This window comes from Stenella coeruleoalba (assembly GCF_951394435.1).
Source record: "Stenella coeruleoalba genome assembly, chromosome: 19".
NCBI classification, from domain to species: Eukaryota; Metazoa; Chordata; class Mammalia; order Artiodactyla; family Delphinidae; genus Stenella; species Stenella coeruleoalba.
This window is the reverse complement of record NC_137165.1, coordinates 42,359,346-42,385,556: the sequence shown is the minus strand read 5'-3', so window position 1 is coordinate 42,385,556 and position 26,211 is coordinate 42,359,346. Positions and strand designations below refer to the sequence as shown.

Genomic DNA, 26,211 nt, shown 5'->3' with positions numbered 1-26,211 from the left:
ATGAGATATGACAAAGCACACATACATTTTAAATATAATTGCAACAGACCCGGTCAGTACTGCGTATCATACAGATGATGAGACAGTGGGATTTGGCTAAGCAAGATTGTAGAATGCACTATTTTGGTGGGAGACACCAAGTTCCAAGGGATGAATTAGTACAATCTATCGATGTAGCAAGTCAAGTTTAAGTAGAAAACGGGATCTTGGGTTGGAAAGTACGACCAGATCCATATACTGGTCCAGAAGGTTTAGAACGTGGAAACCTAATCTTGGCTGGTCAGAGATAGTATTTTTTTTCTGTCTTGGTTCTGAAGATCACTGTAACCCTTCGAAGACAAAGGAAAAATAAAATTGCTGTGAACCTACGAGAGTGTCAAATAATCCTAGAAAGGGAACCCAAGAGAGTAAGAATAATATATACAGCGACGATGAAGGTGAACATTGACACCCACAGTATTATGACTTATGTAACCACTTAAGTGTAACTGCCTAATAATGAGTTCTGCTATCGCTGTGGCGTTCTGTGGATGTTTTCTCTGCTTTTATGATGTTCAAAGCATCACAAAGGGGACAGGGAACTGGAGTGTCACAGGGGCTGAGGCAATGTGGTGACTGCTGGTTAAGACACCAAGAGATCTGTGACCTTCAATGAAAAGATAAAGTCCCACCCTGAAAGCCCTGGGGTTGAAGCAGGATTCAGTTGACACTTTCTGCCTAGAACCTTCGGGAGTCAATCTATCTTGAAAAAAAAGGCAAGAAAATAAATAAATAAATAAAATAAAATAAAATAAAATAAAATAAATAAAGGCAAAACTTACTCATGACTTCCTCATCATCAGCTGCTTCAGGAGTTTGTTCCCCGCCTACTGGGGAGTAAACCTCTCCTGGGAACCCAGAGGCCAGAGTTTCTCCATAACCTACCCTGTCCTTTGGGTTTTCAACCTCTTTCTAATTTTCAGTTGGGAACCTAAGAATGTCTTTTTATTGAGTCATTTGTGGAACTCGAATTTATAATTTGTTAGCTGGTTTTTCCAACTATTTTCCAGGAAATAGCTGTCTATTTTTCACGTATCAGTCAACAGAGACTTTCGGAGGCCACCTCTGTGTTAGGCCCTGAGGCATGGTGGTGATCAGAGCAGGCACGAGCTGCCCTCACCGGGCTTGTAAGGGTCTAGTGGGGAAGACAGACGTGGCTCAATAAATCACACACCTGGCACTTGCTAGAGAGGAAGGGTAACCGGGGAGCTATGCATGGGCTTATCAGGGGCTCTTGATCTAGCCTGGGGGTGAGGGGTGGTTTCCTTGAGAAACTGCTACGGAATGGGAAGGAATTTTCTTGTGATGTGGGGGAAGAGTGTTCTGAGAAGAGGGCTGTGCAAAAGCCCCGAGGAACCAGGCTGGGGTACACAGACCGAGGCGAAGGTGGCAAGGCGCCACCCAAGGCGCAGCTCAAGCTGACTCCTGGAGGCCACGTAAAGATTTGTTTCTTTTTTTGTAGTAAGAGATTTATTGAGATCATTCACATACCATAGAATTTATTTATCTAACGTGTACAGTTCATTGGTTTTCAGTAGATCCACAAAGTTAAATAATCACTACAACCAATTTTAAAACATTTTCATCACCCTCCCCCCACCCCCAAGGAAACTTTATAGTCTTTGGCAGTAATCTCCATTCTCCCCATTTGGGTTCTGGACCCAATTTCAATGTGTGTATGTGAGTGTTTCCCCAAACATCCAACAAGCAATTATGGGGACACAGCCTGGGCGTCCTACAATTCAACTCAATTCTGACACCGTCTACCTGGACATTGAGGTTAAGGGCTCAGTTCTCCGAGACTGCCCTCCCCTCCAACCCTCCATTCAGAGGCCAGTCTTGTTTTTTTTTTTTTTTTTTGGCGGCACATCATGCGGGATCTTCCCTGACCAGGGCTCGAACCCCTGTCCCCTGCACTGGCGGGCAGATTCTTAGGTTCCACCGACCCCCTCCTTGGGTTCGACTAACTTGCTAAGTGGCTCAGAGAACTCAGAGAAACATTTTACTTAACTAAATTACCGATTTATTATAAGAGGATATAAACTCAGAAACAGCCAGATAGAAGAGATGCCTAGGGCAATGTATGGCGAAAAGTCGTGGAGCTTCTATGCTCTCTCCACACACCCTACTCTGCCCAAATCTCTTTGTGTTCACCAACCCGGAAGCTCTCCAAACCCCACCCTTCTGGGGTTTAGGGAGGCGTCATTACATAGGCATGACGGATTACATCATTGGCCATTAGCAGTTGATTCAACCTCCAGTCCCTCTCCCCTCCCAGGAGGTCAGGAGGGTGGGACTGAAAGTTCCAACCTTCTCATCACGTGGTTGGTTCCCCTAGCAACCAGCCCCCATCCTTAGGCGCTTTCCAAAAGTCACTTCATTAACATAAACTCGGGTGTGGTTGAAAGAAATTTGTTATGAATATCGACACCTTTATTGCTCATATCACTTAGAAACTCCAAGGGTTTTAGGAGCTCTGTGCCAAAAACCAGGGACAAACATCATGTATATTTTTTATTACATCGTATACCTGGCTGGTATGTTTTGAGTTTGAGGCACTGTGAGAAATTCAGGTTAAATGGGTAGTTGAATGAACAGCTCTGGAAAGCAGTGGAGACTGGTCTGGAAGGAGATAATTTGACAGTCACCGGAAGACAGGCAGAGGCCCTGCAGGAAACAGATGTATGCTCCAACGGCTTGCTTTGAGGAGAGTTTAAGAAAGGGGCTGTTGTAGGGTTGAAGGAAATCAAATAAAAAAGAGAGCGGGTACTTTCCTGGTGGTGCAGTGGTTAAGAATCCTTCTGCCAATGCAGCGGACATGGGTTCGAGCCCTGGTCCGGGAAGATCTCACATGGCGCGGAGCAACTAAGCTTGTGCGCCACAACTACTGAAGCCCGTGCGCCTAGAGCCACCGCAATAAGAAGCCCGAGCACCGCATCGAAGAGTAGCTCCCACTCGCTGCAATGAAGACCCAAAGCAGCCAAAAATAAACAAATAAAAAAAAATAAATTTAAATGTGGCATGTTTTAAAAAAAAAGTACATAACTGGAGGGGTTATATTTGCAGAACAGAAAGTAAATATTTTTTTAAAAAAGAGAGAATGTCCTTATTCTTAGGAGCTATGTGAAGTACTTAGAATTGAAGGAGTCCTGATGTCTGAAAATTACTCTTAAATGAATGACCAAAAAATAAGAAGATGTATATATATCTAGTGAGAGAGAGTGATAAGGCAAATAAGACAAAATGTGACTAGTTGGTGATTTAGACGAAGGGCATATAAAAGTTCATTGCACTTTATTTTAAAAATTTTCAAAATAAAAAGTAGGGAAAAAACTAACACCTGCTTAGTATAGAACAATTGAGAAAAAACAGAAACACGAAAGAAGAAAATACCCATGATTCCACCACCTAAAGATAGTCAATGTTGACATTTTGGTGTATTTCCTTTCATTTTTCTTAGGCACTTAGAAACTGTATTTGATGTTACTATATATACACACAGACCCACTGAGAGTTTAATTTTTTTTTTTTTGTTTTTTTTTGCGGTATGCGGGCCTCTCACTGTTGTGGCCTCTCTCCCGTTGCGAAGCACAGGCTCCGGATGCGCAGGCTCAGCAGCCATGGCTCACGGGCCCAGCCGCTCCGCAGCATGTGGGATCTTCCCGGACCGGGGCACAAACCCACGTCCCCTGCATCGGCAGGCAGACTCTCAACCACTGCACCACCAGGAAAGCCCTGGTAGTTTAAATTTAAATGACATATTTGAATAACACATTGTTTCAATTTAGATGAGTAGAAGGCAACAGAAATAATTCTAAACATTCAGAAGTTTTTAAAAGAACCTAAAATTGGGGACTTCCCTGGTGGTCCACAGGTTGAGACTCCGCACTCCCAATGCAGGGGGCCCGGGTTCGATCCCTGGTCAGGGAACCAGATCCCGCATGCAGCAGGTAAGATCCCACATGCCCCAACGAAAGATCCCACACGCCACAGCAAAGATCCTGCACGTGGCAACTAAGATCCGACACAGCCAAGTAAATAAAATAAATAAATGAATACTTAAAAAAAAATGAACCTAAAAAATTTGATATTCTAGTGCATCATTTAACCATGTATGAGCCATTTTTCTATTGCAGTACCTGAGGCAGTATGGTGCAGTGGTCAGAGCCCAGGCATGGTGGTCAATTGCCTGGGTTTGAATCTGGCTCAGACTAGCTCTGTGACCTTGAGGAAGTTTCTTAGCTTTATGATTCTGCTTCCTCATCTGTAAAGTGCTGATAATAATTGGTGTTGGGAGGATGAAGCAAGTTATATGTGCAAAGTCTTTAGAAAAGTGACAGCTACCTCACCATCACCACCATCATCACCACCACCATCATCACCACCACCATCACCACCACCATCATCACCACCACCATTATCATCATCACCACCACCATCACCATCATCACCACCACCATCACCATCACCACCATCTTCACCACCACCACCACCATCATCATCATCCCTATTATTAGCTCGAGGAACCAGGTGGTAAGGATGACTCAGTAAGTTATTTTTTGTTTTGTTTTGGTTTTGATTCTTAAACCAAAGAGACCAAGGTCCTCAAGCATTCACAGTCCTTAGAAGTCACCTACAGATAGTGATTAATCTGAATCTCAAAGGCACAGAATCAGCTTATTTCTCTCTCTGCTTGTGCCATCACCCCAAAAGCAGCAATGACAAGAGAGCAAGTCCTTCCTTTTTTTTTTTTTTTGGCTGCAACCAAGGATCGAACCCGTGCCCCCTGCGGTGGAAGAGCGGAGTCCTAAACACTGGGCCACCAGGGAATTCCCCTTTTTTTTTTTTTTTAATTTTTTACCTCCTTTCTTTTTATTTTCCACTTCTCCCCTATCCTCCTTACCAAGTCTTCCTGATCGCTTGTCACTTGCCAGCTTTAAATTCTCCTCAAAACTATCTCGGCCTCAGATATCGTCAGCTGACATTACTTCCCAGAACCTTGGTGGCATTTTCTATTCTGCCTGGAATACAGCTGCTTCACTCCAGCACCTGTGGGGTAGCATTCTATCAAGTTAACCTAAAAGAGCTCGTCTCTGGCTACACAAAGAGTGCTTCCATCCTTATTTTTGTTTTGTTTTGAAATTTTGTAACTGCCGTCCCCTACTGAAGATTATGGAAGAATAAGAGAAGATAAAAGTTACTCTTACTGTAGAGCGTGGGAAACCTGGTTAGTCATTTGAAATGCCCAAATATACCACAATCTGCCTAGAGAATATTCTGTCAGTGGGTAACAACAGCTATGAAACTTTTCAAACCTTTGACCCAGTATTACCAGTTTTGGGAATATACCCCAAAGAAATAAACTAAAAGGGAAAAAATGTAACTCGTGCAAAGATGTTTGTGTGCAGCTATTTTTAAGAGTGAAGAATTGGAAATAATCCAAATGCCAAATAAGGGAATGGCTTGGCAAATTATGGTATAGTGACATATGGAGAGAGACACCAGGGAACGATTTTCAAGGACAGGAGTATAGCCTCTGCTGGCTCTGGGGAATGCGTAGATTAAATTATTTTAAGGGACAAAGAACAACAAATGAAAAGTTTGCAGCTGTGTAAAATGTGTGTTGTGCAGAAAAGTTTGGAAGTGAATTTTGAGGAAAGGAAAATGTAGTTCAGAGCTGAGTGATACCTCTGCTGTAAAGCTGCGTGTGAATTACTGGAAAGTTGTGAACTGCCGTAATGTTGCAAACATCTATTGCAGTACCTTCTGGGGTCTGACCTTTTTGACAGCTGTAAGAGCATAGAACATAGCTAATTATAATATAAATCAACCAGTGGGCTATGTTTTGCCCCCCGCGGTGGAAGCACGGAGGCAACATCTTCATAGTTCTGTGCCAAGGCTTGGGAAAATATGAACTCTGGCATCAGAAGTCTTTGCTCTAGAATCTGGAGACACTGAGAGCTGCAGAAAAGACATGCTGGGTATTAAAAGCTGTTTGGAATCAGACCCCTGGCAGATCAATACTCAGACCTTGCTGAGGGCTCCCCAATAACCAGGCGAGCGGAGGGGACCTATTTTTTTAACAGGGAGAGAGGAGAAAATTAGATTTCAGAGGCCAGAATGTATGAGACATGCCGAAGAAACATTTACCAAAAAGTAACACAGACTCTTCAATGACTATTTACAGACTCAGGCCTACAGTAGACTCTCACTTCTTTTTTTAAAAACTAGGAATGCAAGAGTTCAGAATAGGAAACTGGACAGTCAGAGCAAGAAACTAAGAGGACGTTAATCAAGGCGCTGTAAAAAACAGGAAGGTGATGGATAGATATTTGTGGCAATTTTAGGGGCGTATAGAGTTTTTTTTTAATAATATATCTTGGATATGAGTTAATTTTTAACAACTAGAAAACAAGGAAACACGTTCACTGGAATGAATTGTTATTAAAGTTTACACGTCAGTTTTAAAAAATTCTATTTATTTTATTTATTTATTTTTGGCTGTGCTGGGTCTTTGTTGCTGCATGCGGGCTTTCTCCAGTTGTGGCGAGCGGGGGCTACTCTTCATTGCGGTGCACAGGCTTCTCATTGCAGTGGCTTCTCTTGTGGAGCACGGGCTGTAGGCGTGCGGGCTCAGTAGTTGTGGCTCGCAGGCTCTAGATCGCAGGCTCAGTAGTTGTGGCACACGGGCTTAGTTGCTCTGTGGCATGTGGGATCATCCTGGACCAGGGCTCGAACCCATGTCCCCTGCACTGGCAGGCAGATTCTTAACCACTGCACCACCTGGGAAGCCCTACACATCATTTAAAGTCATTTTTTGTAGTGAAGTTTTACCTTATCATCATCCGAAGGCTATTTGGCCTGGGATGGATTTTTTTCTTTCTTAGCCTTAACTTGGGCAGTAAGACACAATCAAATTTGCATTTTTTTCCCATCAGCCACTAACAGAAATTAAAACAGGAGTTTGTACCAACACTATTGGACACTGAATTTTGTAGCGATGAGACATCAAAGTATCCCATGTCTTCTATCCTCTCCAAAGAAGTCAAGTCCAAGCTCAGCAGAGTTAAGCGCCCGTGTTATGCAGTGTGTCTTAACCAAGGTCTTTGTTCATCTCAGAATGTGTTTTTTTTTTTTTTTTTACCATCTTTATTGGGGTATAATTGCTTTACAATGGTGTGTTAGTTTCTGCTTTATAACAAAGTGAATCAGTTATACATATACATATGTTCCCATACCTCTTCCCTCTTAAGAATGTGTTTTGTTTTACTCATTCCTCTCCCTGGTGATTTAACAACAATGTTAAGTACATCCAGAGCCTTTGGAACCAGGGTGGGGTTTGTCTCCCAAACGTTTGCAATTGGTGGCTCCCTGCGAGACACCGCCCCTCTTGCTGGCTGAAACTCTCAACCCGTCTACACGTTTTGTCCTGTGTTTAATGACGGCCACATCTATGAATACCTAGAAAGACATTCAGCTTCAGGGTCTCTACAAAAGTCCTGGAGTCAAGGGTAGTTTTACTTATAGGAACCCAGCTGCAACGACTCCTGTTACTTTCACAAGTTGACCTCGTTGGAGGGAAAGGTTTTAGAATTTAGAGTGATAAATCTCCCACCTCGAACAGAACCGAAAGAGGGGCCGCCTGGCACCCCAGAATCACCCCTTGGCGCAGAGGTGCTCTGACGCCGAGTTGGATAACATTCACTGGAGGGAAGTTCTTTCAAGTAAACTGTGATTGAACTGCTTCTTCTCTGGTTTGTCACAGTGTTTCTCAATCCTGGCGTTATTAACATTTGGGGCGGGATGATTCTTTGTTGGGTGGGGGGAACGGGGAGCTGTGCATTATAGGATTTTTACGGCCTGTGTGGCTTCTACGTACTAGATGCCAGTAGCACCTCATCCAATTATGACAACCAAAAATGTCTCCAGGTACCGTCAAATGTCACCTGGGAGGCAAAATCACACCCAGTGGAGAACTATTGGTTGATTAGATATTTTGTGTGGACATGATGGTATTTGGGCAATAGTGTGAGATTCTCCCCCATCTCTGAAATGAATGGAACATTTCAACTTCATCTACTCTGCCCTTGGCTTCCCAGCTGGCTCAGCCCAAAATAAAACTTGTTTTCATTCCTAACTCTTCCCCTCATCAAGCTCTTCTCAACACTTTTTTTTTTAATTAATCTGTTTATTTATTGGCTGTGTTGGGTCTTCGTTGCCCCACGTGGTCTTTCTCTAGTTGCCGAGAGTGGGGGCTACACTTCCGGGCAGCGCGCGGTCTTCTCTTGTGCGGAGCACAGGCTCTAGGCTTGCAGGCTCAGTAGTTGTGGCTCGCGGGCTCTAGAGCACAGGCTCAATAGTTGTGGCACACAGGCTTCACTGCTCCGCAGCATGTGGGATCCTCCTGGACCAGGCCTCAAACCCGTGTCCCCTTCATTGGCAGGCGGATTCTTAAACACTGCGCCACCAGGGAAGTCCCTCCAACACTTTTTTATTCTTCCTCAAATCCATTTCCCCCAGTTAATCTTCCTCAAGGATTGAGTATTATAGGCATTCCCTCCAAAGAACACTTGGAACTACTTGGAAACCTTGAGCTGTTTCAGGTGAGAGAGCCCAAAGTGAGCCGTATCCTCCCCAGGTCTTTTGTTTTTCTTAAAATGGATCGAGTTCAGTCACTCCCCGCAACTTGAGGAATTAACTCACCAGTCTGACAGTTATTACGTTTGGGGTCACTTGCCCTTTGGAATTTCTTAGAAGCGTATCATGCAGCTGTGTGGAGCTTTGTAGGTAGGAAGCGAGAAAGGGCAGAGTTCTGGAGATAACTGTTTGGCGGCCGCTGTAAGTAGGGAGGCTGCTGACAACGCTTGGGGAGCCAGATCAAAGCCTGGAGCTGCAGCGTCAGCCTTTCCTGAATCAGCTCTGATACCCGTCGAGAGCCTCACCTAAGGAACCTCACCTAAGGCTCCCCAGAGCAAGAGAGCCCTTTGGAGGCTCTGGAGCAGTGGCCACGGTGGTTTCACTGCAGTCTACAGGGAGACGCGATGCCATCGTCATTTCACTGCAGCCATCGTGTGGGACAAAATGGACTGGTAAGGAGGGCATTGGTAGTCTAAAGACACTGAGGCAGTCTGGGACCTGAGACCCTTTGCTGCAGTGCTACAATGCTTGCACCTGGACAAACATCTCTTTGAGCAAACAAAATACAAGGAAAATATAAGGGACTAAAAAAACTGCGTGCATGTTGCAGTTGGGGCAAATTCTGGACAACAAGATATAAAAGATACAAAAAGTCCAAAAAGACTCAACTGCCACTTCTGAAGAGGTGGGAGCAACAACACGGTGTCTGGAGCAAAAGCAGGGTACTGGGCATGACCCCTGCACTCAACAGCACCAAAGGGGTGGGCAAACACCTAAGCCGCCCCTCTGGCCCAACCCCTGGAAACATCCCTACTCCTCACCCCATATAGGGAACCAACTCTCCCTTCCTCCAGGAGTGAGCAAGGGAAACTGTTACTTGTTTTCACTCCCCCCTGCTGCAGCAGGGGCCCCAGTAAAGCCTTGCCTGAATTTCTTGTCTCACCTCTAGTCAATTATCTATTGCTTGGGGAAGGCCAAGAACCTGGTGGGTAACAATGTGATCAAAATAAACAAAAATAATTTATGCCACTTGGACTTTTAAGTTAGTGAAGCCAAATCACATTTGTACAAAAGCTCACTTAAGTTCATTACTAGGGTGGATCAAGTAGGGATCAGTGGCAGGGTTGCCTATGGGCTGGGGTTGAAGGAGGAGATTATAGAGAAAGACAGAGGAACAAAGATGGAATTTTGGTGGCAGTCCTCAGCTAAAGAGTCCAAAATGGTTCACCATGGAGGAGAAGGAATTAGATTTTCATTCTTTTTGCTCTGGAGAGAAGAACTGCAGCTCTTGAAGGCTGGAATCCCAATTCTGTGATGGCGCGGAATGAGAGAATGAGAGAAGTCTGGCCAGCCTTCAAATGTTGAAGTGCAGTTGAGCTGATCGGAAGGCAATGACCATGGAATGTGAAGATCAAAAGAAGAAAGCCAGAAGACAGCAGAAAAGAAAGCATTGAAAATTTGCTGACTGGAAAAATACCCTCATGCTAAAAAAACCCCAAACCCCATAAAAACATCAAGTCGTTTCATGTTGTTGTAGTTACACTCCTGCCCTGGAAAGATTTATGAAAGCAAAGGAAGAGAGGAGCACATAACATAATTAGGAACAGGCTACCTAGAACACAGTTATTCTAGCTGTGGCTTAATTTGGTTAACAGACTCTGGTCCTGGTTCAAATAAGCTGGCTCTGCTATTCACTTATGTCTTTCACTTCTGTGTCAACAGCTGCCTGTTGACCCCGCTGCCCAGGTAAATGCCGGAGTCAGACAAAGCGGAGACAGTTCTCTGCTAAGAACCAGGAGACCTGAGGACAGGTTACTCATGTGACTTAGAAGGGCTGTTTTACCTCTGTAGATCTGCATTTTTGTATCTATGAAATGAAAAATTTTTTTGAATAGAATTAATAATGAACAACTTAAAAAAAAATAAGGGCCAATTCAGGAAAAAGAAAAATATTAAAAACTTTTTTCTTTTTATTAAGAAGCCAGCAACCCAGAGGCAGCTTTTTTATCTCTCACTCTGAAATTAGATTTTGGACTTTGGGTTGCCCATCGTTGGACTAGACTGTTGCTAGTTTCTCTTCCAGATAAATTAGGTCCTTGGTTCCCTAATGGAAGTAACTTTTATTGACTGCTACTCATACTGTTTCTAGTCAATTCTTTCCTTAACAACATCATCAGAAGGCTCTTTGGCCAGCGTGTTTTCTGTTCTCAAGAGGCTCTTGAAAAACTCTTGGATACAAATTCTATTCTGCTATTTGATTTACACATATAGGCCTTAAAGGCGTCTGTCTTAGTTTGGCGATTATGACAGAGTGAAATCAATAAATATTAAAAATTTAACAGCTAACGTAATGATTTTCAGAAAACAGCTCAGCAAAGTTTGACAGGTTACAAACAACTAGTCAATTGTTAAGGACTGGAACTTCGACTATCCAGGTGTGTCTTCAAATGAAATGCTCTTGGAGCAATAAAGCCACTGCCGACAGAAGAAGGAGGCTCCCACTGATATTTCTTCATGTAAATCTAAGCACCTGATCAATCTTGCTTTGAAACTCTTCCAAAGCAAAGAATTAGACAAAATTTTGATATAGGGTCTGATCCTAGGAAACCAAAAGAGATGGCAACACCAAAAACACTATAAAACTTTTCCTTCCTAACCCCTTGGGAAAAGTTTGGTCGTTCCTTAAAAGTTTCTAGTAACTTTTTCTAGTTTCCACTAGTTTCTTAAACATAGAGTTACCATTTGAGCCCGCAGTTCCACAACTAGGGATATACTTAAGAGAAATGTAATCATGCATCTACATGAAAACTTGTACGCAAGTGTTCCTAGCAGTATTGTTCATAAGAGCCCCAGTGTGGGAACAATCCAGATATCCATCAACTAATGAATGGATAAACAAGATTTATCCATACACTGAAATATTGTTTGGCCATAAGAAGAAATGAAGTACTGATACGTGTTACAACGTACATGAACCTTGAAAACATCGTAAGTGAGAGAAGCCAGACCCAAAAGGTTACATGTTGTGTGATTCCATTCATATGAAATGTCTAGAATAGGCAGCTCTATGAGTCAGAAAATAGATGAGTGGTTGCCGAGGGCTGTATGGGTTAGGGTGAAATGGAGGTGACTTCTAATGAGTGTGGGCTTTCTTTACGGAGTGAGAATGAATGTTCTAAAATCGATTCGTGGTAATGGTTGTACAATTCTCTGAATATGCTGAAAACCATTGAACTGTTCACTTTATTATTTTTTATAAGATTTTTTTTTGATGTGGACCATTTTTTGGAAAGTCGTTATTGAATTTGTTACAATATTGCTCCTGTTTTATGTTTTGGTTCTTTGGCCTCGAGGCATGTGGGATCTTAGCTCCCCAACCAGGGATCGAACCCGCACCCCACCCCCGGAATTGGAAGGCAAAATCTTAACCACTGTACCGCCAGGGAAGTCCCTGGACTGTTCACTTTAAATAGATGAATTGTACAGTATGTGAATTATATCTCAATAAAATTTTTTTTTGTTTTTGTTTTTTTTTTGCGGTACGGGGGCCTCTCACCACTGTGGCCTCTCCCGCCGCGGAGCACAGGCTCCGGACGCGCAGGCCCAGCGGCCATGGCCCATGGGCCCAGCCGCCCCACGGCACGTGGGATCCTCCCGGACCGGGGCACGAACCCGCGTCCCCTGCGTCAGCAGGCAGACTCTCAACCACTGCGCCACCAGGGAAGCCCTGTTATAAATTTTTAAAGCTATTATAAGTTTTGTTAAAAAAAAGTAAAAAAAATTTTATGCCCTTGGTTTCTCTGCAGTGAAGCAGCAGACATTGCATTTCCTTTTCTTTTTTAAAAAAATAAATTTATTTATTTATTTTTGGCTGCGTTGGGTGTTCGTTGCTGCGTGGGGCTTTCCATAGCTGCGGGGAGCAGGGGCTACTCTTCGCTGTGGTGCACGGACTTCTCATTACAGTGGCTTCCATTGTTGCAGAGCATGGGCTCTAGGCGCATGGGCTTCAGTAGTTGTGGCACACGAGCTCAGTAGTTGTGGCTTGCGGGCTCTAGAGCACAGGCTCAGTAGTTGTGGCACATGGGCTTAGTTGCTCCATGGCACGTGGGATCTTCCTGGACCAGGGCTTGAATCTGTGTCCCCTGCATTGGCAGGCAGTGGCGCCACCAGGGAAGTCCCAGAAGTTGCATTTTCTTAATGGGTCTGTTTTCCTAGGGCAATAATACAATTGTATAGTGTGTGTGTGTGTGTGTGTGTGTGTGTGTGTGTGTGTGTGTGTGTGTGTGTATCATCCTCAAACCTATTCCCCTAAAACGGATAGACTGCTAGACCAATCTATCAAATTATGCTATAATATAACATGGACCTTGGTTTAAAACGGTCATTGGTCACTTAAACTTACTTCCATCCTGAGGTTTCACAAGTCGTTTCTAAAGCAAACATACATCTGTAACTTGGAGAAAAGATCTGTGTTCAAAATGTGCTGGTACATTGGCTATATTACAAATTGATCATGGCCTGACACTCTGCTCGGCTTTACCCGTCACAAATTCTTAGCCCTTAGGGCTGTCCATTTCTAGACTTTGCCTGTCCCAGTGAAAGGTAGCAGTCCTGTATTTGTGGAGTCTCTGATCTAAATAATCTTCCACGGTGTCTCTTTACTTTCTACTCCTGTATATGGTTCTATACCAAAAGTTCTTTGTGGTAATTCTACCTTCTCGTGCTATCTCGATTGTAGAAATAAGTTACTTACTGTCTGACACAGATAGGCTGAGCATGGCTTTTAAGCTCTTCCTTGAAAGAAAGAAAAGAAATAGCTAAGGTTGTTTTAGACACTGCTGTTAATCTAACATGGTCATGCCTGTTCCAATAGCTAGTTTATGAAATTAACTTTGAAATACGGTATCTTCATACTTAGAAATAAATACTAGCTCGCTGGGAGGATCACTCTGTGTGTGTTTTTTTTTAATTGGAGTATAATTGCTTTACAGTGTTGTGTTAGTTTCTGCTGTAGGATGAAGTGAATCCCCTCTTGGACCTCCCTCCCTCCCCTGCCCCCTTCCCACACCTCTAGGTCATCACAGAGCACCGAGCTGAGCTCCCTGTGCTATATAGCAGGTTCCCACTAGCTATCTATTTTACACATGGTAGTGTATTTATGTCAAACCTAATCTCCGAATTCATCCCACCCTCCCCTTCCCCACTGTGTCCACACGTAAATTCTCTACGTCTGTGTTTCTATTCCTGCCCTGCAAATAGTTTCATCTGTACCATTTTTCTAGATTCCACATATATGCATTAATATACATTATTTGGGGACTTCCCTGGTGGCGCAGTGGTTAAGAATCTGCCTGCCAATACAGGGGACACGGGTTCGATCCCTGGTCCGGGAAGATCCCACATGCCGCGGAGCAACGAAGCCCGTGTGCCACAACTACTGAGCCTGCACTCTAGAGCCCACGAGCCACAACTGCCGAGCCCATGTGCCACAACTACTGAAGCCTGCACGCCTAGATCCTGTGCTCCACAACAAGAGAGGCCACCGCAATGAGAAGCACGTGCACCACAACAAAGAGTAGCCCCTGCTTGCTGTAACTAGAGAAAGCCCGCACACAGCAAGAAGACCTAACATAGCCAAGAATTAAAACAACAACAACAACAACAACGGTATTTGTCCTTTGGCCACAAGAAATCAAAATCTCTGCGGTCTGAATGAAGAGTTGTATCTGGTATTGGAAGGATGGTTTGATGCAGCCATTAGTCTTACTGGCATCTGTGGGGTAGAGGATAGAGGATGAACTTGGAGTCAGACTGCCTAGCTCTTAAACTGGCTCCTCTATTCTGGGCAAGATACCTAATCCTTCTGTGCCTATTCATATGTAATGTGAACATAAATTCTAACACCCACCTCACAGAAACCTTGGGAGAATTAAGGGAATTCACTCTATAAATAAATAAAATACTTAGAACAGAGCCTGGTATATATTAAGCCCAAATTTCATCTTTTATTATGTGTCTTTATTAACCTCACCAACTGCTGGGGGCAGGGACATTATTTACTTTCTGCCAGAATCCTACTGCAAGGAACCTGGACTTGGTCCCTGAGGGCAAATAAACCATCCATGCTGGAGGCCGTGCCCAAGCAGTGGGGTTCAATTCAGACAGAACAAGACTGTTTCCCTTCATCCTTGGTGAGACCGTTAGTGTCTCGGAGGGGCCTGGTGCCACCCCTGAAGAAATAAAATTCGGTAGGAGGACTCACCTTTCCCTAAAGATTCACATCCCAAAGTTCTGAAGCGAATGATCCGACTCACTCTCAGTAGATCCGGAGATATGCCGATGAGTCAAGGCTTCTGGAGGTGGGACCCTGCGCCCAGGATGAAATAAATCCTGCAGAAATACTTTCAGTAGCTCCCTTGAGCAGCCCTCGGTGCTATCACTTGCCCTGTTCATATTTTCTTTAACTATAACCCAAAACCTTGCTGACACTGGGTTACCGGATTCCACAGTCTGCTCAGTTTATTTTTGGCCAGGACCAGGGATTGAACCTGCGCCCCTTGAGGTGGAAGCGCAGAGTCCTAACCACTGGACCTCCAGGGAATTCCCCGCTCAGTCTTGTTCTGCTGCTATGATTTACATTCCCTGATTGCTTAGTTTGGTAATGATCTTGCCTGTCTGCCCCCAAGTTGCAGTTTTGTAACAGGAGAGAGCCAATCCTGACTCCATGTTGGATCTGTTTCTTTTATTTTAACCTTTGCTTCCGGTTGCTTTTGTTCATTAAAAGGATACTGTCTATACACAGTGGCCTGCCTTAGGGAACCCTGTCCCCTCTGCTTGAATGTTAAACCAAAGTGCCTTTGTTCAGGGAAACATCCTGACCCTGTCCACCTGTGGATGGCGGCAAGAAAGAAGAAATTAACACATCCCCTCCCCAAGGCTGGCCATTCCAAGGGACATTCGCAAACCTTATGGCCTTTTAATTTTACTTCCTCATCTCCTCCCCCTCTGTTCTATAAAAGAAACTGGCATCCAAACCCTGATAAGATGGGTTTTTTGGGAGACATTAGTCTGCCATCTTCTCTGTCTGCCAGCTTTCCGAATAAACTTGTATTCCTTGCCCCAGCACCTCGTCTCCCGATTTATTGGCCTGTTGTGTAGCAAGCAGAGCGAGCTTGGACTCGGTCACAGTTTGATCCCATAGAGCAACTCACGCTGCACTGTGGTCTGGTAAATAGTGTTCAGCCTTGGCCAACTAGAATATGATATTGTGACTCTGTTGATATGCTCGACTCTACCTGTGCCCCTGTGGACACTTTGTAAGTCTCAGCAGCCCTACTGGGACTCCTGGGCAACCCAAGACAAAGCACCTTCCTCTTGCAAAAAGAAAACATAAGTATATAGAAACCAAATTATTTGTTTAGGGAAATAGAGAAAGACCTAGAAATTTAGCTAAGCCAGAATGAGAACCTTCAGATCACGTTGTCTCTAAAATATAGTAATCAGCAAGACTTCATTCTTCAGTAAAATGTTGTTTTAATAAAATACTGCACGTATATATTTTTCTTTGCAAAGATGTTATGACCAGGATGGTTGGTGTGAATGATACTATATGGTAAGCTATATAATGAGTAGAAAAAACAAGGACTCTCAAATAAATAGGCTTCAACATTTTTTTTAAAGGACATATTCTGCAAATTAGTTGAGACTAGAGAATAGGCAAAGAGGAGGAGTTGGCTTTTCCTCCAAGAATGCACTCTTGATTGGCTTGGGATAGAGAAAGGAGTCATATTTACCTCCAGGAATCAAAAGTAACATTGGAGTGACCTTCTGGAGAGAGAAATCCTGGCCCTCTCCTTGCCATTTTGCCCAAGATTTCAGAGCTTAACTGAAACACACAAAAGCACCACTATAGAGTCACTTTTAGGCATCTGAGGATCCAGCAGGGTGGTTGTGGAATCAGTGGAAAATGCTGGGGAAAGCAGAGCTGGGCTAATAAGGAGGAAGATCGAATGTTATAGAGGAGAAGCTGACATTGCCTGAGTATTCTGACCTAGTGCAATACCCAGATCACTGCAGCCATTCAGAAATCCCAGTAAATACAATGACCATGGATATATAATAGAAAAATACAAGAAGCAGAATTACTCCACTAAGGACCTATCCATTGTACTTTAAGTGGGTCCCCCACCGTTGAGAGCCCTTTACCTAAAGATTCGTATATCATCGAAGCCATTAAGATATTGTTTGACATACAATTTGCATGACATGCAAGATATTTAAAAATCCTCCTTAATCAATCCTTCTTTCCCTATCAAATCCACTGCTCCTTTCTCCTTTTCTGGGTAAGGATGAGCATGAGTAGAAAATTCAGTGTGATCCCCAGCCTGGCCTTATGAGCTGGCCCTACCAAGAAGTCTCGCTTTTGTGTATGGGACAAAAGAGTAAGTATATCTTCGTGGAAAAAAAGCCAGAATGACCCAACCTCCAATAAGGCTTTTCTCAAAGAGCCTTATTAGCTTTTCAAAAAAACATCACCCAATGCAATTAGAATTGCAAAGGGGGAAGGGGGTGTCGCCTGAGCTGACTCTATAGTACCTCTGGCCTCACAACGGGCTGGCAGAAGGCCCTAGCCACCTTCAATCCTTGGTGCAGTCATCGACTTTTAAATTCTGAAGACTCCACATCCCTTTACAAAGTCTTCTTGTTCGGCTGGCCCAGGACCTGGGCCAGGCAGTAGGGGATGAGACTGACAGACGCCAGGGGCACTGCCGCACTCTTGCAGAAGGACAGGACATAGAAGATCAGCTCGATGTGGGATGGGGGTTTCAAAGAGTCAAAGAGATGCAGGAGGACGAGGGAGGCCACAATGCAGCTGAGGCGGAACGGGAACCACTTGCTAAGCTTGCCTTTGCAGCTCTCCCTGTACATGCTGGAGTTGAGAGCCAGACCCAGGCCAAAGAGTGTCCCCAGGTTCTTGAGGAGGCTGGCAAAGGGCGTAGTGTCAATGTGGACCCATTCTGGCCGCTCACACCTTCGCTTGGCTTTCTCTACGGTCCACAGGAGGTCGACCCCCAGCCCCTTTAGCAGCAGGTAAAATCCAATGGCAAAACTGAACAGGAAGAAGGTAATGAGAAAGTATTTCTTGAGATTGGCGTTGTAGATGCTCCGGATGTGGCGGAAAGTCTCAGCAACCGCGATGCCTGAGCGGAAGGAAGAATGACCGTGAGAACTGGGGAAGACGCTGGCCCTTCAGCTAGAGGTGGGTTTGGAGCAATGGGTGACATGCCATCCACCTCACCACTGTGGAGTTAAATCACAGATGCCAGATTGAGGGTCATTTGTTTTCTTCCCATATGTGATTCCAGCCTGTCCTCAGCCACAGATTCTTTCAGATGGAAGAGTCATGTCACATACTTCCTCACTCCACATGCAAGTTTCCTCTGTGTATCTGTGTGTGTGTGTGGGGGGGGTCCTCCTGTCTCTACTTGAATACCCTCAGGGATGAAGAGCTCACTGCCACTCAGGGAGCCCATTTCATCTTTGCATGGATTTGATCATTAGACAGTTCTTCCTTGTGCTGAGCTAAATAAAACCTCTCTCCTTCTAATGATGTCTATTGGTCTCAGTTTTTTTCCACAGGTGTTAATAAGTGGTAAATCTAGAGCCTCTGTCAGCACATTTAAAGATACTTATTCTCAGCGGTGAGGGATAAATTAGGAGGTCGGGATTAACATATACACACTATATAAAATAGATAACCAACAAGGACCTACTCTATAGCACAGGGAACTAAACTCAACATTTTATAATAACCTATAAGGGAAAAGAATCTGAAAATGAATATATATATATGTGTATGTGTATATATATATAGATAGCTATACCTGTATATATATCTGAATTACTGTGCTGTGCACCTGAAACTAACATGATATTGTAAATCAACTATACTTCAATTAAAAAACTAAAAAAAACACTAATAAACTGGGGGGGAAAAAAAGAAGAGACTAAGACAGACTGGGAACTCAAAAAATAAAATAAAGAAAGATAGTTATTCTCCTCTCTAACTTAAACATTCCTGGGTCTTTCATGTAACATGAACTTCCAGGCTCTTTCTCAAACACGGAACCCCGTGCTGAATGCTGTGTTAATTCCGTGGTTGCCATGAAGCCATTATTTCCCTTGTTCTCAACATGCTTCTGTGAATTCTACCCTGCTCTGCTTTTTCAGGTCTCCAGGGGAAAAATGCTGCATTTTCCTTAAGGTCTTATATTCTAGTGCTTTCCACAAAGTCAAGAAATTCTTGCTTACACTTAACCAAAGTCTCTTCTGCCCCTCAAAAACTGGATCCAAGAAAACAAAATATTCAAAATTCAGAACCTATAATAAAGACCAGCTGTGGGTATCTGTTAGGTTTGCAAATGAATTTATTTAAATAAAGAGCTTTCCAAGGTTATGGTGTTAATTTGTTAAATTTGGTAGCTTTTCTTAAGACTAAACTAGGGGCCACTTCCAACTGAAGACCCGTAAGAAATAAAGAATGTAAATATCTTGGAGATTTCAAGCGAATTCAACTGGGTAGGTTAATTTTCTGTATTGTCATGTTTCTGGAACATACTTAGTTGTGTACATCTGGGCACTCCTATAGAAATGAGTCCTTTCAAATCGCCCACCCTTGACTTTCAACCCACTGAAATGCTAATAGCATTGATTATACACAGAACATGGCAGGAATGCTGGGATTTTGTCCTGATGAGGGAGGAATGGTATAGGTGGGGAGTTGGAGGGAGGGAGCCAGAGCAGCTGGTACCTGACAAGACTCCAGCAACAACTTGATGGGGAAAATGAGCAGCAAGGTAGATTCGCGAAAGACAGACATTCAGCTGCACTGCCCAGAATCCCAACCACAAAATGATGTTCAAGCACCTGCAATGGAAGAGGCAGCCATAAGAGAACCCAGTTATAGATCCTTCAGCAAAGAGAACAGCCTCAGCAGGAATGTTGGAGCCTGGCAAACTCAGGTTTCATCAGTGGAATTTTTGTAAATTGAAGCCTGTATTCAAAATTCAAAGATAACCATGGCAAGTGGTGAACCCCTGTGTATATGAATTTTAACCTCCCTATTTTATGTTTCATAATTAAGGATTTTCACAGTGTCTGCATACCCAGAATTCCCCATAGAAGGAATGTCTTCTGCTTCTTTGTTTATTTTAACCTGGACGGGGCGTCTCAATTGTTGGTACAGAAATGGGTTTTTGTTTAAAGCCTGCTTCTAGCTTACTAGCTGATCTCGAGAAACCCCTCTGCTATGTTAGGCCTTTTTTACTGATCTCTAAGATTAGGTGTTGCCCATTCACAACATTCATTAAGTGGGTCCCTTCCAGCCCTAACATTCTGTGACTCTAATATTCACTCTCAGCAGAAATGCCACAACTCTTATCAGTACCAGCCTAAGGCATGGGGTGGGCTGGGGGCACGTGAAGAAGAGTAAGTGGTGTGTCAGTTTCAGAGAGCCACCTCCTGCCCTCCACCACCCACAACCCAGAGCTGAGTTCTTACCGAAATCTGTAGGTTGGCTTTTTCTTTCCCCGAAAGATAGAGAGGGTAGACGTGACCATCACATAGTATACACCTGCCGTACCCATGGCATGGCCAGAGGGACTCCCTAAAGAATAGGAAAGAGATGAATGAATGAACCAAGGGTTAAAAGTCTCCATGTGGGAGATTGCTAGGGGGCATCATCTATCCATCCAACCATCCATCCTTCCATCTATCCATCTTTCCATACATCCATTCATCCATCTATCCATCCATCCATCTATCTTTCCATTCAGGAAATTTAATGGAAAAGCTACAAGATGTTGAAGTAGAAGGACCCTGGGCTCACCTCCTCTCATGAGCATACCAAAATCACAACTAACTGCTGAACAACTATTGATGGAAAAGACTGAAACCTATCTTTCCATCCATCCATCCATCCATCCATCCAATTATCCATCCACCCATCCATCCTTTCATCCATCTACCCATCCTGCCATCCATTCCTTTATCCATGTAGTCATTTATTTAACGAATATCTATTGAGCTCCTACTACGTGCCCAGCACCATGCTAGGCTTGGGGAGTACAGTGGTGAGCAAAGTCAGAGAAGGTCATAGCTCTTGCGGTTATATACAATCTAGAGATTACAAAAAGAATCAACGTGCTGGGTATACAATCACAAACCCATCTGCCTTCCACTATCTCTCTTCCACTCTCTGCTCAGTCTGCTCCAGCCATGCTGGCCTCATGGCTCTCCTTTAAACACACGCCCACTTCAGTGTCCCTGTGATGTTGGCCTTTCTAACCAGACACTACTTCCTTCAGAAATTTACTGGCTAATTCCCTCGCCTCTTTCAAGTTTTTGCTCAGATCTCACCTTCTCCATGAGTCCTACCCTGACCACCTTATTTAATCCTGCGTTCAATTCCTATTCCTGCTTCCTCTTCCCTGAAAGATGGAGGGTCCTGAGATGTGCCACTCAGATCCCCTTCTGGACTGAAGAGTTATTTCCCCTTTCTCTTGTTGAGAGTGTGGTTGCAGATGGCCCTCAGCTCTCAGACTTCTCTGGAAGTCTTGCCCTGGGCTGAAAAGAGCTGTCTTGATCACAGCTACCCTCTCCCTGAGGGGGGAGCCTGCACCCAATCACTGGTCTCTATTGGGGTATAAGGGTCTGGTCTCCTTGAATCAATTCAGAGCTCCTATGGGGTTGGCTGAGACTGAATCGCAACTAGGTTTCTTCTGCCCAGGTGGCTTCTGTCCCTTTCTTCTACGAATGCTGCTCCCAAGAGCAGCCTACCTCCTGCATGCTGATCTCCATCTGAGTCTGCTTTGCAGGGAACCGCAGAGGTAAAGCCTTGCCTTTCTTTCTTCCTCCTCCCCCTTCTTCTTCCTCTAATATCCTAAATATTTTACTTGTGTATTATGATTTTTTTTATAACACACACACGCACACACACACACACACACACACACACACACACACACACCCCATGCAAATTTAAGCTCCACAAGAGGGGGAACTTTTTATTTTTTTGCCACGCTGCACGGCTTGCAGGATCTTAGTTCCCTGACCAGGAGTTGAACCCAGGCCACCACAGTGAAGGCACCGAGTCCTAACCACTGGACCGACAGGGAATTCCCACGGGTAGGGATCTTTGTTTTATTCACTGAAGCATTTCAAGTACCTAGAACAGTGTTTGACACAGGTGTTAGATAAATAACACTTGAATGAATGCATATGCTCTGAAGTGAATCAAGGATTTGTGAGAACAAATAACTAAGGGCCATGCCCTAGTCTGGGGGTCAGTGATAGGGTGTTTGAGGAAGGGACACTAACACTGAGACCTACGGGTGAGCAATGGGGTTGAGTTTTCCTTTCTTTACTGAAAAATTAAATCTATCATGTGGCTGAAAAACACCTGTCTGGATGTACCTAGTAAGATACAGACAGGGTGTGGGATCGGACAGTCAGCTCGGGAGGCCACATCTCCCGGGCCAGGCCTCTGGGAAGCACAGCCAGGGGCTCAGGCCTCTACCATGTTCCCTTCCCTGGACAAAGGGCCACAGCACAGTTACTCTCCTGAGCTCTTTGCCTGTGAGGGAGCCCTTGCCTTTCTGGACTAGCAGTTTCGGTTCTGGAAACATTAGGCAGATTTCCAAAGTGTCAGTCATGGGCTATTTGGGAAGGCCTTGCTTAAGTGAATTCAAATGGAGTTGTACCAGACTTCCTTGGTGGTGCAGTGGTTAAGAATCAGCGTGCCAATGCAGGGAACATGGGTTCGAGCCTTGGTCCAGGAAGATCTCACATGCCGCGGGGTAACTAAGCCCGTGCGCCACAACTACTAAGCCTGTGCTCTAGAGCCTGCAAGCCACAACTACGGAGCCCGCGTGCCACAACTACTGAGCTCGCATGCCTAGAGCCGTGCTCTGCAACAAGAGAAGCCACTGCAATGAGAAGCCCACGCACCACAACGAAGAGTAGCCCCCGCTCGCCACAACTAGAGAAAGCCTGTGCACAGCAACAAAGACCCAACGCAGCCAAAAATAAATAAATAAAATAAAATGGAGTTGTACCAAATCCAAGACCATGACCAAAGCTTGCAAGAGTGGCTCTGCTCATGTCTCCCTCAAAGACAGCTTCATCCAGAACATTGTTACCAGGTGTCCACTGTGAGCAAGGTCCACTCAGTTTCTGTCTGGAAAAGGGCTGCGAGTCTCACCTGGACCGGTCTCACAGGTGACCGGGAACTGCTTTATCAGCGGCACGGAGGTGTTGCTGTAGTAGTCGGTGTCCAGGACCCACCAGTATGGGCGCTGTCCAAAGAGAATCCTGTGAAAAAGCAGAACCGATATCTGGAATTACTGAGGGAACACTTTGTCCCAATGCCACACCTTCGAGAAGAGAGAGTAGCTCAAGGAGAAGACCCATGTGATCCTACACAGAACACTGGTATCACGGGCATCTCCAAGAAGGGGAACTGGATGGCTGGAGAGGGGCAAGGGAGGGAGACTTTTTTTTTTTTTTTAATATTTTATTTATTTATTTTTAGCTGTGTTGGGTCTTCATTGTGGTGCACGGGCTTCTCATTGCAGTGGCTTCTCTTGTTGCAGAGCATGGGCTCTAGGTGCGTGGGCTTCAGTAGTTGTGGCACACAGGCTCAGTAGTTGTGGCACATGGGCTTAGTTGCTCCGTGGCATGTGGGATCTTCCCGGACTAGGGCTTGAACCCGTGTCCCCTGCATTGGCAGGAGGATTCTTAACCCCTGGGCCACCAGGGAAGTCCCGGGAGGGAGACTTTATGGTGCACCCATTATATAACTTTTGAATTTTGCACTATTTGAAGGTATTATTTATTCAAACATAAATAAATAAATCCAATATCCTCAAAGCCGTATTAACGGCAACTATGTGACTTTTTTTTTTTTTTAAACCCCAAGAAGAATTTGTTCTGGCAGGATGCATAGGAACTACAGTTTGCAACTTGGACTTGCATATTCTACGGGTTCTCTTTCTGCTGGCCTCCAGCGTCTTGGGTTTCTTCCGGACACCGGAGAATGAGCCCCAGCCCCAAGGACAAGTCCTACCAGGGGATGTGGTCTCTGTTGCCATCAGAATCACTCTCTGTTAGGACATACATAGCTTCAGGGGCTTGTTCTGTATCCTCTCAGCTTTGAAACAGAATATCTCAGACAAACCAATTTCCCTTTCATAGCATGTTTTTCATTGTGGAAACAGGTGTGAAGGGTTGGTCAGGATGCCTCCTTTGCCCTGCAGTGGAGGAACAGGGATTTCTCACTAAAATTAGCCACGAATTCTGACCTCTACCAACTCAGAGAAAATCCATGGTTCTTTACATGAAATTAGATGTTTGGAATAACGTTTTATCTTTTTATTTGTTAGAGTTATGCTATTGAATACCAGAAGTTACAGACAAAGTCGATTTTTCAACAGGAATTTCAGAATCCCATCAATACGCCTTGGGCTTCTGAGCCCAATAACGATGTTCTTTCCTACCCTAAAGGAGTTTTCTTGTTTATGGCCAAAGAAAATTAGAGCTAGAAGAGATCTTAAGAATCACCTACCAGTGAACAAAGATAATTTTAGGGATGGTAAAGATCTTAGAGGGCAGCTGGTCCAACCTCTTCATTTTCTAGACGAGGAAATAGAGGTCAAACCAGTAATGTGTTGGAGTCATCCGGTACTGGCTACCAGATGCAAGCTGGACCCAACGGTAGCTTGAAAGTGGGATAATATACACAGTAGAAACTGGCAAATACTAAAATCAGGGCTTTTTACCCCCAAGAGTCAGTTTATCAACACTGGATGTAACATAGTTCATAAGAGCGTTGCCTCTGAAACCAGCCTGCCTGGGCTTCAATCCTGCCTCCGACACCACCTGTGTTTTTCTAGTCGTTTAACTCAGTGCCTTAAAATGCTTAGCACATGGCCTGGCACACACTATGTGTTCGATAAATGTTAATAACTATACTAATTATTAAGGTCTCAGAGATAATCTAAGTTTACAGATTATAAAACAGAAACTCAGAGAGTTGCTACGAGTTGTCCAGGACATACAGCCGGTAGGTGACTGAGCAAGAGAGTTCCCTGGATTACTTCTCATGACCCCACACAACAAGTTTTGAAATTGCCTATGTGTTTCCCTTCTTCATACCTCATTTTTCTTCCTTCGTACATCTATCTTTATGTCACCTATGCTGTTTCACAGTAATAAAACGGTGTTTCTTTGCTTATAGCCTATAATTCACAAGGTCCAGCTGGCCTTCCATCCATATGACATAGCCTTTCCTGTATCTTCAGCTCACTGACAGGGTTTTCTCTGTCTACCCTCATTCTGTAGAGGATCCAAAGTCAGGAGGGGAGTAAGCTGTGCCTTCCTGAATAACATGGAGAAGGCAACTTCTGACGGGCAGACATTTCCAGAGAGAATGCCAGCCTCTCCTTGCCGAGGTCCTCTTTGTCTGGCTCTTACTCACCACTTAAAGACGAGGTTGAGCCAGTCTCCAATCACAGCTACCCAGAGGAGTTTGATGCCCACAGCTTCTCGGAGATGGAACCAGATGGGGAAGAGGACATAAAAGGCATTCCTGAGGTCTGCGATCACGGACACCAAGATGAACCAATCCTGGGAGTTCTGATAATTCACCTGGAGGTAGTGCGTTGACTGGACCCCAAAATCGTGCAGAGCATTCATTCCCTCCTCCATCGTCACTCAGGAAGCCTTTGGCTGCGGCCTTGCAGTTATTTCAGACTTGGTGGTGATTGCTCTGCTATCAGCCTGTGTCTTGCCTCTGTTTTATACACTCTGTATCCAGTCTGCAGGTCAACCCAGCCCTGATCTTTGGACTCAAAAACCGCTTTTGTCTAAAATCTATTGATCAAAGGTGCATCACCAGTAGGTTGATGCAAACGTGTTCAGTGTGATTTACGTAAAATAGGAAAACAGGCACAGAAAAACAGCCTGATCGTCCGTGGGCTGGCACGGCCAATGATTAACTTTGGCATTGTTGCTTGACAGTGCAAGGGGCTGCCCTCCTGGTTCCGAAACCCGGCCAGAGACACAGGACAGAGTCTAAATCTGCCATGGTTCTTGCAAAGATGCCTGATTTCCTAAGTCTGCAACTGCACTTATTTGGGAACAAAGAGAAGTCTTGGTGCTCTAGCTATTCAACTTTTAATTTATTAATTTTAAAATATAGTAAGTTCTATTGTACTGGGAACTGCCATGTTGCTGGGCATTTCTTAACTGCATTAGGGTCTAGGAAATGCCTCTGATTTGCGAGATCAAACCTTCTTCACAGTATTGGCTCTATATCTCTTAGGGCCAGAAAATAATCATCTTTGAATGCACTGATTAATTTTGTTGTTGTTTTTTTGGCAGTGCCACGCGGCTTGTGGGATCTTAGTTCCCCGACCAGGGATCGAACCTGTGCCCCCTGCCGTGGCAGCACAGAGCGCTAACCACTGGACAGCCAGG

General features: G+C 44.4%; 1 protein-coding gene across 1 annotated transcript; it reads right to left on the bottom strand.

Annotated features, from left to right (window-relative positions):
- Window positions 1-17,364: 17,364 nt before the first annotated feature.
- On the bottom strand, window positions 17,365-25,440 carry G6PC1 (glucose-6-phosphatase catalytic subunit 1; the record flags this gene model as incomplete). The annotated part of the gene is made up of 5 exons (XM_079905283.1): window positions 17,365-17,876; window positions 19,487-19,602; window positions 20,236-20,341; window positions 22,937-23,046; window positions 25,211-25,440. The coding sequence occupies 5 exons, from the start codon at window positions 25,438-25,440 to the stop codon at window positions 17,365-17,367; spliced, it is 1,074 nt and encodes a 357-aa protein (XP_079761409.1).
- Window positions 25,441-26,211: the final 771 nt, after the last annotated feature.